The 14,418-nt window shown below is 51.5% G+C and overlaps 1 protein-coding gene across 9 annotated transcripts in view; it reads left to right on the top strand.

Annotated features, from left to right (window-relative positions):
* The window catches only part of LOC103307361 (zinc finger protein 485-like), a 36,954-nt gene that overhangs the window by 13,881 nt on the left and 8,655 nt on the right, over positions 1 to 14,418 (top strand). For 5 of the 9 annotated variants that reach the window (XR_010593159.1, XR_010593161.1, XR_010593165.1 and 2 more), the window contains 2 exons: positions 1,338 to 1,481; positions 1,811 to 8,146. Coding sequence is in view for 2 of the 9 variants with exons in the window: in XM_065569829.1 (XP_065425901.1) it covers positions 1,338 to 1,481 (144 nt within the window). In the remaining 7 variants the exon portion in view is untranslated. Of the gene's footprint in view, positions 1 to 1,085; positions 1,244 to 1,337; positions 1,482 to 1,810; positions 8,147 to 14,418 lie in introns of all 9 variants that reach the window. The other 4 variants (XR_010593164.1, XR_010593163.1, XM_065569829.1 and 1 more) reach the window with 2 other exon arrangements.

Raw genomic sequence — 14,418 nt, forward strand, 5'->3', positions numbered from 1 at the left:
AATATTCATAACTTCAACTACAAAATTGATACACACATATAGACAGCATAATCATAACCAGTAAACCATAACCTTGTCTTAGACACCCCATTTGACCCCCTTTATGCAAGATTTGCGTGCCACTACAGGACCTTGGTTGCAACAATGATCTATATGGTCCCAGATTATATCAATAACGTCAGAGCTAGATGTGCCATGTAAGGTGTCAATGAAAATATTATGATTTTCCAAGTATGATAATTTTGTTTCTATTTTTGTATCACCTTTGTATTGTGAGTTATAGATATGTAGGGTATATCTGTATTTCCAGACTTGTGCAGTGTTTCTGGGTGACATCCCCAGACATATTGGCATCAGCGCTGCCTAGCCTGTTCGATGGCCGATCCAGGGTCATCAGCTGTACAATGAGCCCCTGGAAAGAACTAAGAGGATACACCTATTGAGTCAGCAAGACATGCAGGGGTATGCCTGTGTACTGAGAACTCCAAGGCTTTTCCATGCCATGTGCTGTGAAGCTTGTGTTTGGGACAAAGGAAGTAGAAGCCACACGACAAAAGGAATATAAAGGGTAGTTGCATCATCTCCATTTTGTCTTCAATCCCTCTTCCTACCTCTGGATCAACTTCTCTACAAACTGAAGCCTTGAACAAAGAACTGAATAATGTGGATGTGTTCCAGACAGGCTTTCAAGCCAGGAACTTATCAATACTGCTAACAACCAGATATATAGATTTCTGAATGTATCTGACTGCTTTCCCATTGAACAACTCCCTTTTTCATTCTTTCTTTTCTTTTCTTTTCTTTTTTCTTTTTTCTTTTATAATAAACCTTTAGTTTAGATGCTTTCTTGCTTTCTGTCTTATAAACCTTTAGTTTAGATTCTAAAGGATTGACTGGCATCATAGTATTTTGGGTAAGATCCAAACCTATAGTGACCTGGTAATGTGGCTGACTCTGAGGTCAGAAGAACACTGTGTTTATATGAGCAGAGTTTTTAAATAACCTCTCACTGTACTGGACCTAGGTGCTGATTGGGAGTCAGAGAAGTGCAATGCAATAAAGGGGGCTGTGATTTCTTTTTTCAGTTTCTCGATAACCAGCGTGGGGGATCAGAAGCACAGTTTGTGAGTGGTCGGTGAATTTAACTTCAGTGTTAACCACCAGTTTGGGGAGCATCTGCTCTGCCTTTTTCAGCCTACCCTGATCTTGGCATTTTCACTGAGGACTGCCCCAGGCACACCAGGTCACGCTAAGTACTGAAGTTAAATTAATAGTGTTTTTTATGACACAGTCGTATGAAATCAACTGAACTCCTTTGTTTTCTTTCATCTGAGCAGGGTTTCTAGTTTTCAAATCTGATGTGATCTCCCAGCTGGAACAAGGGGAAGAGCCATGGGTCCCAGACCTCCAGAATTCAGAGGAAAGAGAGATCCTGAGAGCTCCCTGCACAGATGAGGAAACATTAAACCAACTCAGAATCTGTAAGTGCCTGAAAGAAACATCTGGGATGTCCTACAAAGCCTTTGGGACTTCTCTCAGTTCATTATTGTCCCTAGCGGGATTGTATCCTCAGGGTAAATATAGCTCATGGCTTCCTGTAGATCCTAGCAGACACCAGGCAGTAGCTTCCTCCCTTCCCCCTGTGAAGTTGGATGGGATGTGAAAGCCAAAATGATCCCCTCCTCTCTCCTATTTAGGGGAAGAATTTGGAAGAGTTCATTTCCTGTTTTTATTTGACCTCTCTCCAGCACTTGTTTTGGTTTGGCCTTCCCCTTTCCATCCCTGTTTGAGGTTTTTGTCTCTATCACAGCAGGTGATGCAATGGTATGTGAGAAAGAGGAGCAGAATTCTCAGCAGGAAAACGTTGAGCAAGTGGATAAACACAGAGCATTATCACAAAGATCAAAAAGGAATGTGTCCAGGAGTTATGAGAAGGAAAAATCCTGTGAGATTCAGCACAGACCAGAAAGAGAGCAAGGACACCACTCAGGGGAGAAAGTGGGTAAATTTATTTCCTGTTGGGGAAATCAGAAGAGTGTCAAGGAAACCACAACACAGCAGGAAATCCTCATGGGAAAGAGGAAAAATACATGCAGTGGGTGTGGAAAATGCTTCACTAAAAGATCAGCCCTTTCTATACATCAGAGAATCCACACAGGGGAGAGGCCCTATGAATGCCGTGAGTGTGGGAAAAACTTCATTAGCAGATCAGCCCTTTCTAACCATCAGAGAATCCACACAGGGGAGAGGCCCTATGAATGCCGTGAGTGTGGGAAAAGGTTCACTCACAGCTCAGTCCTTTCTAAACATCAGAGAATCCACACAGGGGAGAGGCCCTATGAATGCCGTGAGTGTGGGAAAAACTTCATTAGCAGCTCATCCCTTTCTAACCATCAGAGAATCCACACAGGGGAGCGGCCCTATGAATGCCATGAGTGTGGGAAAAACTTCGCTTACAGATCAGTCCTTTTTCACCATCAGAGAATCCACACAGGGGAGAGGCCCTACGAATGCCATGAGTGTGGGAAAAGTTTCATTAGCAGCTCAGGCCTTTCTAACCATCAGAGAATCCACACAGGGGAGAGGCCCTATGAATGCAGTGAGTGTGGGAAAAGCTTCACTCACAGATCAGCCTTTTCTAAACATCAGAGAATCCACACAGGGGAGAGGCCCTATGAATGCCCTGAGTGTGGGAAAAGCTTCACTCACAGCTCTCACCTTACTGGGCATCAGAGAATCCACACAGGAGAGAGGCCCTATGTATGCAGTGAATGTGGGAAAACCTTCACTCAAAGATCAAGCCTTGTTCTTCATCATGAGAGAATCCACACAGGCGAGAGGCCCTATGAATGCAGTGAGTGTGGGAAAACCTTCATTCAAAGATCTGGCCTTTTTCAGCATTGGAGAATCCACACTGGGGAGAGGCCCTACAAATGCCATGAGTGTGGGAAAAGTTTCATTAGCAGCTCAGGCCTTTCTAAACATCAGAGAATCCACACAGGGGAGAGGCCTGAGGAACCACCTGATCAGCATCTTGTACAGCAGACAGGAGAAGATCAAAAATGAGCTCTCAAAACTGGAGACTCTCATACAAATCCAACCTTCCACACAAACTTCCACATGGCTGGACTTGACAAAAATGAGACAAGCCATTTACAATGCACACTTCATTTCTCTATGGAGGAAAAAGGACAGTAAATGATCTAAACTCCTACCTGCCACAGGGGGCTACAACAATGACACCCTCAATTCACCTAACAATATTGTTAGTCCATCCAACCACACACTTAGCCCGGCAGAAGAGTCTGTCCTATCTCGGGGACTCTTTCTGTCCCACCATCCCCACAAATATGATACAGTTTTGCGGTGAACTGGAAGCCTACTTTCGTCGTCTCTTGACTCAAGGAATATTTTCAATGCACCACTGAACAGAGTACTAGCCCACAGGAACCCTCCTACCAACACTACAAGAACAAGAACTCTGTGTGGACTCCTGCTGACGGTGGAAATGACAGACTGGACCTCTACATAGAGTGCTTCCGCAGATGTGCACAGGCTGAAATTGTGAACAAACAACATCGCTTGCCCCAGAACCTCAGCCATACAGAACGCAATGCCATCCACAGCCTCAGAAACAACTCTGACATTATAATCAAGAGGGCTGACAAAGGAGGTGCTGTAGTCATAATGAACAGGTCAGATTATGAGCAGGAGGCTGCGAGGCAATTCTCCAAGACCACATTTTACAGGCCACTATCCTCTGATCCCACTGAGGAATACTAAAAGAAACTACACCATCTGCTCAAGAAACTCCCGGCTACAGTATGGGAACAAATCTACACGGGGACATCCCCAGCGCCCCGACCAGGGCTATTCTATCTGCTACCCAAGATCCATAAACCTGGAAACCTTGGACATTCCATCATCTCGGGCATTGGCACTCTTACAGCAGCATTATCTGACTATTTGGACTCTCTCCTCAGACCCTACGCTACCAGCACTCCCAGCTATCTTCGAGACACCACCGACTTCCAAGGAAACTACAATGCATTGCTGTTCTTCCTGAAAACACCATCCGGGCCACCATGGATGTAGAAGCGCTTTACACCAATATTCCACATGAGGATGGACTACAAGCTGTCAGGAACAGTATCCCTGATGAGGCCAAAGCATGCCTGGTGGCTGAGCTTTGTGACTTTGTCCTCACCCACAACCATTTCAGATTTGGGGACAACTTATACCTTCAAGTCAGTGGCATGTGTACCCGCATGGCCCCACAGTTTGCCAACATTTTTATGGCTGACTTAGAACAACGCTTCCTCAGCTCTTGTCCCCTAGTGCCCCTCCTCTACTTGCGCTACATTGATGACATCTTCATCATATGGACCCACGGAAAGGAAGCCCTTGAAGAATTCCACCAGGATTTCAACAATTTCCACCCCACCATCAACCTTCAGCTTGGACCAGTCCACACAAGCGAGACATTCCCTGGACACTACAGTGCAAATAAGTGATGGTCACATAAACACCACCCTATACCAGAAACCTACTGACCGCTATACTTACCTACATGCCTCCATCTTCCATCCAGGACACATCACACTATCTATTGTCTACAGCCAAGCCCTAAGATACAACCGAATTTGCTCCAACCCCTCAGACAGAGACAAAAACCTACAAGATCTTTATCAAGCATTCGTAAAACTACAATACCCAGCTGGGGAAGTGAGGAAACAGATTGACAGAGCAAGACGGGTACCCAGAAATCACCTACTACAGGACAGGCCCAACAAGGACAATAACAGAACACCACTGGCCATCACATACAGCCCCCAGCTAAAACCTTTTCCGCGCATTATCAACGATCTACAACCTATCCTGGAAAATGATCCCTCACTCTGGCCTTGGCTACACTGGCGCTGTACAGTGCTGCAACTTGTTGCGCTCAGGGGTGTGAAAAAACACCCCCCTGAGCACAGCAAGTGCAGCGCTGTAAAGCGCCAGTGTAATCAGCCCCTGCAGCGCTGCAAGCTACTCCCCTCGGAGCTGTGAATCCTCAAGTGTAGCCAAGGCCTCTCACCGATCTTGGGAGGCAGGCCAGTCCTTGCTTACAGACTGGTTTTTGCAGGGGAGGGATAGCTCAGTGGTTTGAGCATTGGCCTGCAAAACCCAGGGTTGTGAGTTCAATCCTTGAGAGGGCCACTTAGGGATCTGGGGCAAAAATCAGTACTTGGTCCTGCTAGTGAAGGCAGGGGGCTGGACTCGATGACCTTTCAGGGTCCCTTCGAGTTCTAGGAGATCGGATATCTCCATATATTATTATTATTTATTATATACCTCACTATCACTACTGATATGTTGTGTGGTTGGTGAAGAATTCTACACCAGAGAAGTGTAAAATTACTCCAAGTAAGGTCAAAGATTTGACAAGAACTCAGGTAGAAATTGCAGGTACTGGTGGTTGATTTTCATCCCAGAGATGGAAGCTATGGTGACCTGTGGCCCAGGTAAACTATTTTTATTACACTGCTCCCTAGTTTTGTGGCATTGATCACACTCCTAAAGGATGCCATGATTAAATTGGGAACAACTGTCTTTACCATTTGGATCCAAAATTTCATGAAGCACAGAGAGAATCATAGAAGATTAGGGTTGGAAGAAACCTCAGGAGGTCATCTAGTCCAACCCCCTGCTCAAAGCAGGACCAACACCAACTAAATCATCCCAACCAGGGCTTTGTCAAGCTGGGCCTTAAAAACCTCTGAGGATGGAGATTCCATCACCTTCCTAGGGAACCCATTCCAGTGCGTCACCACCCTCCTAGTGAAAAAGTTTTTCCCAATATCCAACCTAGACCTCCCCCCCTGCAACTTGAGACTATTGCCCATTGTTCTGTCATCTGCCACCACTGAGAACAGCTGAGCTCCAACCTCTCTGGAACCTCCCCCCCTTCAGGCAGTTGAGGGCTGCTATCAAATCCCCCCACACTCTTCTCTTCTGCAGACTGAACAAGCCCAGTTCCTTCAGCCTCTCCTCCTCAGACATGTGCCAGCCCCCTAATCATTTTTGTTGCCCTCCTTTCTCTAATGGGGGGGCCTAAAACTGGATGCAATACTCCAGATGTGGCTTCACTAGCGCCGAATAGAGGGGAATCATAATTTCCCTCGATCTGCTAGCAATGCTCCTACTAATGCAGCCCAATATGCTCTTAGCCTTCTTGGGAACAAGGGCACACTGCTGACTCATATCCAGCTTCTCATCCACTATAATCCCCAGGTCCTTTTCTGAAGAACTGCTGCTTAGCCAGTCGGTCCCCATCCTGTAGCAGTGCATGGGATTCTTCCGTCCTAAGTGCAGGACTCTGCACTTGTCCTTGTTGAACCTCGTCAGATTTCTTTTGGCCCAATCCACTAATGTGTCTAGGTCACTCTGGACCCTATGCCTCCCCTTCTGCATATCTGCCTCTCACCCCAGCTTAGTGTCATCTGTGAACTTGCTGAGGGTGCAATCTATCCCATCATCCAATTCATTAATAAATATGTTGAACAAAAGTGGCCCCAGGACTGACTCCTTGGGTACTCCGCTTAATACTGGTTGCCAACTAGACATTGAGCTGTTAATCGCTACATGTTAAGCCTGACAATCTAGCCAGCTTTCTATCCACCTTATAGTCCATTCATCCAATCTGTACTTTAACTTGCTGACAAGAATACTGTGGGAGACCATATCAGAAGCTTTGCTAAACTCAAGATATATCACATCCACTGCTTTCCCCATATCCCCAGAGCCAGTTATCTCATCATAGTAGGCAATGAGTGTTGGTCAGGCATGACTTGCCCTTGGTGAATCCATGTTGACTGTTCCTCATCACCTTCCTTTCCTTCAAGGGCTTCAAAATGGTTTCCTTGAGGACCTGCTCCATGATTTTTCCAGGGACTGAGGTGAGGCTGTAGTTTCCTGGGTTCTCCTTCCCTTTTTTAAAGATGGGCATTATATTTGCCTTTTTCCAGTCATCCTGCACCTCCTCTGATCACCATGAGTTTTCAAAGATAATGGCCAATGGCTCTTCAATCACATCAGCCAATTCCCTCAGCATCCTCAGGTGCATTAGATCTGGACCCATGGACTTATGCATGTCCAGTTTTTCTAAGTAGTCCTTAAACTGTTCTTTCACTGCTGAGGGCTGCTCACCTCCTCCCCATACTGTGTTGCCCAGGACAGCAGTGTGGGAGCTGACTTTGGCCTGGTCTACACTATGAGTTTAATTCAAATTTAGCACCGTTAAATGAATTAACCCTGCACCCATCCACACAACTAAGCCATTTTTTTAAAAAATAAAGGGCTCTTAAAATCGATTTCTGTACTCCTTCCCGACGAGCAGAGTAGTGCCGAAATCGATATTGCCATTTTGAATTAGGGTTAGTGTGGACGCAATTCGATGGTATTGACCTCCGGGAGCTATCCCACAGTGCACCATTGTGACCGCTCTGGACAGCAGTCTGAACTTGGATGCACTAGCCAGGTAGACGGGAAAAGCCCCGTGAACATTTGAATTTTATTTCCTGTTTGCCCAGCGTGGAGAGCACAGGTGACCACAGAGAGCTCATCAGCACAGATAACCATGGAGGCCGATAATCGAAAAAGAGCACCAGCATGGACCGTATGGGAGGTACTGGATCTGATGGCTATATGCGGAGAGGATTCAGTGCTAACAGAACTTCGTTCGAAAAGACGAAATGCCAAAACTTTTGAAAAAATCTCCAAGGGCATGATGGAGAGAGGCCACAATAGGGACTCGGATGGGTGCTGCGTGAAAGTAAAGGAACTCAGAGAAGCCTATCAAAAAACAAAGGAGGCAAGCGGTCGCTCCGGGTCCGAGCCGCGGACATGCTGCTTCTACACCGAGCTGCATGCAATTCCAGGGGGGCGGTTGCCACCACTACCCCACCTCTGACCGTGGATTCCGAGGTGGGGGTAATCTTATCAGCCACACCTGAGGTTTCTGCGGACGGGAAAGAGGAGGACGAGCTTGTGGAGCGCACACAGCACTCCATTCTCCCCAACAGCCGGGATCTTTTTCTCAGCCTGACTGAAGTACCCTCCTAAGCCAGTATCCAGGACCATGACCCCATGGAAGAGACCTCAGGTGAATTTACCTTTTAAAATATAAAACATGGTTTAAAAGCAAGCGTTTTTTAAAGTTTACTTTTCCCTGAGGACTTGGGATGCATTTGCGGCCAGTACAGCTACTGGAAAAGTCTGTTAACGTGTCTGGGGATGGAGCAGAAATCCTCCAGGGACATCTCCATGAAGCTCTCCTGGAGGTACTCCAAAAGCCTTTCCACAAGTTTTCTGGGCAGTGCAGCCTTATTCCATCCTCCATGGTAGGACACTTGACCACGCCATGCTAGTAGCAAGTAATCTGGTATTATTGCATGACAAAGCCTGACAGCGTATGGTCCAGGTGTTTGTTGGCATTCAAGCAACATCCGTTCTTTATCTGGCTGTGTAATCCTCAGGAGAGTGATATCGTTCATGCTAACCTGGTTGAAATACGGGAATTTAATTAAGGGGACAGAGGTGGCCGTTCCTACAGGGCTGTTTGCCTGTGGCTGAAAAGAAATCCTTCCCTGCAGTTAGCCAAGTGTGGCCGGGGGCGGGGGAGGGGATTTGCCCTGAGCTTTTCATGTTTGCTAGCAGGGATCTTCCCTGATACCAGCCACTCGGTGGAGGGAGGGGTAAAGCTATCATCCAGAGAATTGGATGGAGGGGGGGTTAATTTTTTTTCTGCTGCTGAAGGTTAACAGGAAAACCACAGCAGTCAACTGGCTTTGCTTGGTATGTGGGAAAGGAGGGCGCAGAAGCCGAAAGACAATGGCTTACCATGGCCGCATGCAAGCTGAATTCTGTTGCCCAGACCTGCGTCTGTGATCTCTAGCAGCAAAGCCACAGGCACTCAATATTAAGAGGCAAAATGCGACCTTGCACAAAAATCACATGTGCTATGTGTTGCGGAGTGTGGGGGAGTTAGGGCCCTGCACCCCTCTTCCCGAGATTCACTGCGACTCTCAACCAGCCATTAAAGCAGAAGGTTTATTTAAGGACAGGAACACAGTCTCAAGCAGAGCGTGTAGGTACGACCAGACCCCCTCAATTAGGTCCCTCTGGGAGGTTCAGGGAGCTTAGACCCCAGGTTGGGGTTCCCTGCATTGCACCACCCAGCCCAAAACCGAAACTAAACTCCAAACTCCTCCCGCTGCTCCTCTCCTTTGTTCAGTCTCCCGGGCAGAAGGTGTTAATTCTCCCCACCCCCGTTCCTGGCTCAGGTTACAGCTTAGGTAGCTTCCTTCAAGGGAAGTCCCCCCTCCTCACTGCAATCCCCCTGCAACATTCCCAGGTCAAATCTGCCCTGCCCCCTGCTCCGTCACATCTCTCCCCCCTTCGAGATTGAACTGAGCGGGGTCACTCTGACCAGTGACCTGGGGAAGTTCAGGGCTCCCTCTCCGGGACAATGCGTCCGCTCTCAGGTTGTCACGTCCCTTCACATGGACCACGTCCATGTCCTAATCCTGCAGGAGCAGGCTCCATCTGAGGAGCTTGGCGTTGGCTCCTTTCATCTGGTGCAGCCAGGTCAGGGGAGAGTGGTCGGTGTGCACGGTGAAGTGACGCCCAAAGAGATATGGCTCTAGTTTCTTGAGGGCCCACACCATGGCCAGGCATTCCTTTTCAATGGCCGCGTAGTTCTGCTCCCGGGGTATCAACTTCTTGCTCAGGTACACGATGGGGTGTCTCTCCCCCTTTTCATCCTCCTGCATTAACACCGCCCCCAGTCCTCTGTCTGAGGCGTCGGTGAACACCATAAAGGGCTTGTCAAAGTCTGGGTTTGCCAGAACTGGGCCACTGACCAGAGCCTCCTTCAGCGCCCGGAGAGCCTCCTGGCACTCCTCGGTCCAGACCACTTTGTCTGGCTTCCCCTTCTTGCACAGCTCAGTGATGGGGGCGGCTATGGCGCTAAAGTGGGGCACGAACCTCCGATAGTACCCTGCCATCCCAATAAAGGCTTGGACCTGCTTTTTGGTTTGAGGAGCGGGCCAGTCTCTGATCACCTCCACTTTGGCTGGTTCCGGCTTTAGGCAGCCGCTTCCCACCCGGTGGCCTAGGTAGGATACCTCAGCCATCCCCACCTTGCACTTCTCCGGTTTTACGGTCAGCCCAGCCTTCTGGAGTCGGTCCAGCACTTGTCTAACCTGGGATATGTGGTCCTCCCAGGTCTGGCTAAAGACACAGATGTCATCGATATACGCCACGGCAAAACTCTCCATTCCCCTCAGTAGCTGATCCACCAGGCGCTGGAAGGTGGCCGGCGCTCCCTTGAGGCCGAAGGGCAGGGTCAGGAACTCATAGAGTCCCAGAGGGGTGACAAAGGCCGATTTCAGCCTGGCATCTGCATCCAGCGGCACTTGCCTATAGCCCTTTGTAAGATCCATGGTGGTAAGGTACCGAGCACCTCCGAGCTTGTCTAGGAGCTCGTCCGGCCTGGGCATGGGGTAGGCATCGGCTACAGTGATGGCATTGAGCTTCCGATAGTCCACACAGAACCGGATCGACCCGTCCTTTTTGGGGACCAGCACCACCGGCGAGGCCCAAGGGCTGGAAGACGGCTGGATCACCCCCAAAGCCAGCATGTCATTGACCTCTCTTTCCAGGTCCTGAGCAGTTTTCCCTGTGGCTCGGAAGGGGGAGCATTTTATAGGCGGGTGCGATCCTGTCTGCATCCGGTGGACAGTCAGATTAGTACGTCCAGGCTGGTTGGAAAACAGCTGTTGGTACAGATGCAGCACCTCTCCGATCTCAGCTCGCTGGGCAGGGGTTAGCCGATCAGAGAGGGGAATTGCTTCCAGGGGGAAGCCAACTCTTGTCCCAGGGAATAGATCTACTAAAGGGTCATCTCCCTGCCCCTCCCACTGTCCACACACGGCCAACACCATATTCCCCCTGTCATAATATGGCTTCATCATATTCACATGGTACACCCGGTGGTGGTGTGCCCGGTTTGACAGCTCCACCACATAGTTTACCTCGTTTAGTTGCTTGACAACCTTGAAGGGCCCTTCCCAGGCGGCCTGGAGTTTTTTTCCTCACGGGGATGAGGACCATCACCTGATCCCCAGTGGCGAAGGCACGGGCCCGTGCTGTGCGGTCATACCAGACCTTCTGCTTCCTCTGGGCTCTGGCCAGATTCTCCCTGGCCAGGCCCATGAGCTCGGCAAGTCGTTCCCGGAAGGTCAGGACATACTCCACCACCGACTCTCCGTCAGGAGTGGCCTTCCCCTCCCATTCGTCTCTCATCAGGTCCAGGGGCCCCCTTACCCGCCTTCCATATAGCAGTTCGAAAGGCGAAAACCCGGTAGACTCCTGGGGTACCTCCCTGTACGCAAACAGCAGGTGAGGTAAGTACTTGTCCCAGTCCTGCGGGTGCTGATTCATAAATGTTTTCAGCATCATTTTTAGCGTCCCATTGAACCTCTCCACCAGCCCGTTGGATTGGGGGTGATATGCTGAGGCCCAGTTGTGCCGGACCCCACATCTCTCCCACAAGCACCGGAGTAGGGCCGACATGAAGTTGGACCCTTGGTCCGTCAAGACTTCCTTGGGGAACCCCACTCGGCTGAAAATGGTCAGCAGCGCATCCGCCACAGTGTCTGCTTCAATGGACGATAAGGGCACTGCCTCGGGGTAGCGGGTGGCGAAATCTACCACCACCAGGATGTATTTCTTCCCAGACCGGGTCGTCTTGCTGAGAGGTCCCACTATGTCCATGGCCACCTTCTGGAAAGGCTCCTCTATGATGGGCAAAGGTCTCAATGCTGCCTTCCCCTTGTCCCGGGCCTTCCCCACCCTCTGGCAGGGGTCACAGGATCGGCAGTACTGCCGGACGTTGGTGAAGACCCCGGGCCAGTAAAAGTTCTGTAGCACCCTCTGCCTGGTGCGCCGGATCCCCTGGTGCCCTGCGAGAGGGATGTCATGGGCCAGGTACAGTAGCTTGTGGCGAAACTTCTGGGGAACCACCAGCTGCCTCCTGATCCCCCACGACTCCACTTCCCCTGGGGGAGCCCACTCTCGGTACAGGAACCCCTTCTCCCACAGGAACCTCTCCTTGCATCCTCTCCTCATGGTCTGTACCACACTGAGGTCAGCCAGGCCCCTTAGCTTCCGCAGGGAGGGGTCCTTCTGCAACTCGGCCTGGAACTCGGCGGCTGGGGTAGGGATGGGGACCTGCTCCCTCTCGTCGGCTGGGTCAGAAGCCCCAGCCACCCCGAGCCCTGTCCTTGGGTGTTCCCTCCCCACCTGGGAAGGGTTCGGTGCCTCCGGTGGGACATCCTTCCCAAGGTCAGGGTGTAGTGCCCCTTGCCGGCTCTGGCTACGGGTCACGACTAAGGCGGTCTGGGGGCTGCTTGGCCAGTCCTCTAGGTCCCCCCCCCCCCATCAACACCTCAGTGGGCAAATGGTGGTGCACTCCCACGTCCTTGGGGCCCTCCTTGGCCCCCCATTTCAGGTGTACCCTCACTACGGGAACCTTGAATGGGGTCCCGCCCACCCCGGTCAGGGTCAGGAAGGTGTTCAGCACCACCCGATCTGGGGCCACCACCTCGGGCCGGGCCAGTGTCACCTCTGCGCCCGTGACCCAGTATCCATAAACTTTCTTCCCATCCACCTCCAGGGGAACAAGGCACTCGCTCCGCAGGGACAGCCCCGCGCCAGCCCTGTAAACGGAGAACTTTGAATCCGGAGCATCTGGCCCCCCAGAGAAGCTGGCCTGGGGCCCTTCTCTCTCTTGAGCAGTTGATAAGCTGCCAGCCCCTCTTGCGTGAGAAGCCTGCCCCTCGTCTATCTGGGCCTCTACCAAGTTAACCCGGTGCGGGTTCGGTCTGCTCAGTCTGTCTTTGAGCTTGGGGCACTGGGCCCAAACGTGGCCTCTTCGGCCGCAGTAATAGCAGCTCATGTCCCGTGGGTCCCCTCGAGCCGGTCGGTTGTCCCTGATGCTGGGCATTCCCCGTGGGAGGGGATTCCCCATATTCCCCCTTTGGGAGGTCCCAGGGTGACTCTCTCTCTGCATCGCGGCGGGCCTGTTCCTTTGGGGCTCCTCCCTGCCACCCCCTGACCGGCTCTTTACAAACTCATCAGCCAGCTGCCCTGCGTCTCGCGGGTTCTCTGGCTTTCTGTCCACCAACCATAGCCTCAGGTCGGATGGGCACCGCTCATACAGTTGCTCCAGTACCAGCAGTTTAATCAGGTCCTCCTTCGTCTGGGCCCCACCAGCCCACTTGCTGGTGTATCTTTCCATGCGGACGGCTAGTTGCAGATATGAGATCTCAGGGGTTTTATCTTGACTCCGGAACCTTTCCCGGTACATCTCAGGAGTCAGCCCAAACTCACGTAGCAGGGCCTTTTTGAATAGTTCGTAGTCCCCTTTCTCTGCCTCTCCCAGTTGGCGGTACAATGCCACGGCTTTGGGGTCCAGTAAGGGGGTAAGGACCCGAAGTCTGTCCGCGGGATCAACCCGGTGCAGCTCGCAGGCCGTCTCAAAGGCCTCCAGGAAGTCATCCATGTCCTCCCCCTCCTTGTGTGGGGCCAGGATGCACTTATCAAAGCTCCGTGCAGTCCTGGGTCCCCCCTCACTCACCGCAGCCGGGGGTTCGCTGCCCTTCAATCTCACCAGTTCCAGTTCACGCTGATGCTGTCTCTCATTCTCCTGTCTCTGTCTCTCATTCTCCTCCCGTTCATGCTGTCTCTGTTGTTCATGATCCTCCACCTCTCTCAGTTTTAGCTCTTTCTCCCATTCCAGCCAATTCCGCTCCACGGATGCCGAACATCGCCGGGAGGATCCTCTGCTGGCCGGCGAGCTTCGCCAGGGGGATCCCCTGCTGGCCGGGGGGGTCACGGCGCCCTTGGTATTTGCTGGGCTCCTCCCCACCCTTCCCCTAGGCATAGGAAGGAGGGGTCTCGGGAAGCCCTCAGCAGCCGGCTGACCACTCCCAGCTGGGACAGACACTGGTGCCTGCGCTGCATTTGCCAGGCTGCTTCCCTGAGACACAGGGATCAGTTCATTCGCGCGATCTTCCGCCTCCAGCCGGGCAATGAGCTGTTCTTTGGTGAGCCTCCCAATGCGCAGCCCCCTCTGCTTGCACAGCTCCACCAGGTCGCTCTTAAGCCGCTTGGCATACATCTTCCTGCTGGTCACTCACCGGCCTGTGTGCTCACAGCTCCCCACAGTTCCCAGGGGGCCCCCTAGTGTGCCAGCCCTTCTCGAGGTCACCACCTCTCTGCCAGGGTCGAGCTGCAGACTCCTCCGCCCCTGGGACCACTCGCTGCGATCCCCCCGGGGGACCCTGTTACTGCAAAAGTCCTTCTCGCTGG

This window comes from Chrysemys picta, chromosome 16 (genome assembly GCF_011386835.1).
Source record: "Chrysemys picta bellii isolate R12L10 chromosome 16, ASM1138683v2, whole genome shotgun sequence".
Taxonomy (NCBI): Eukaryota; Metazoa; Chordata; order Testudines; family Emydidae; genus Chrysemys; species Chrysemys picta.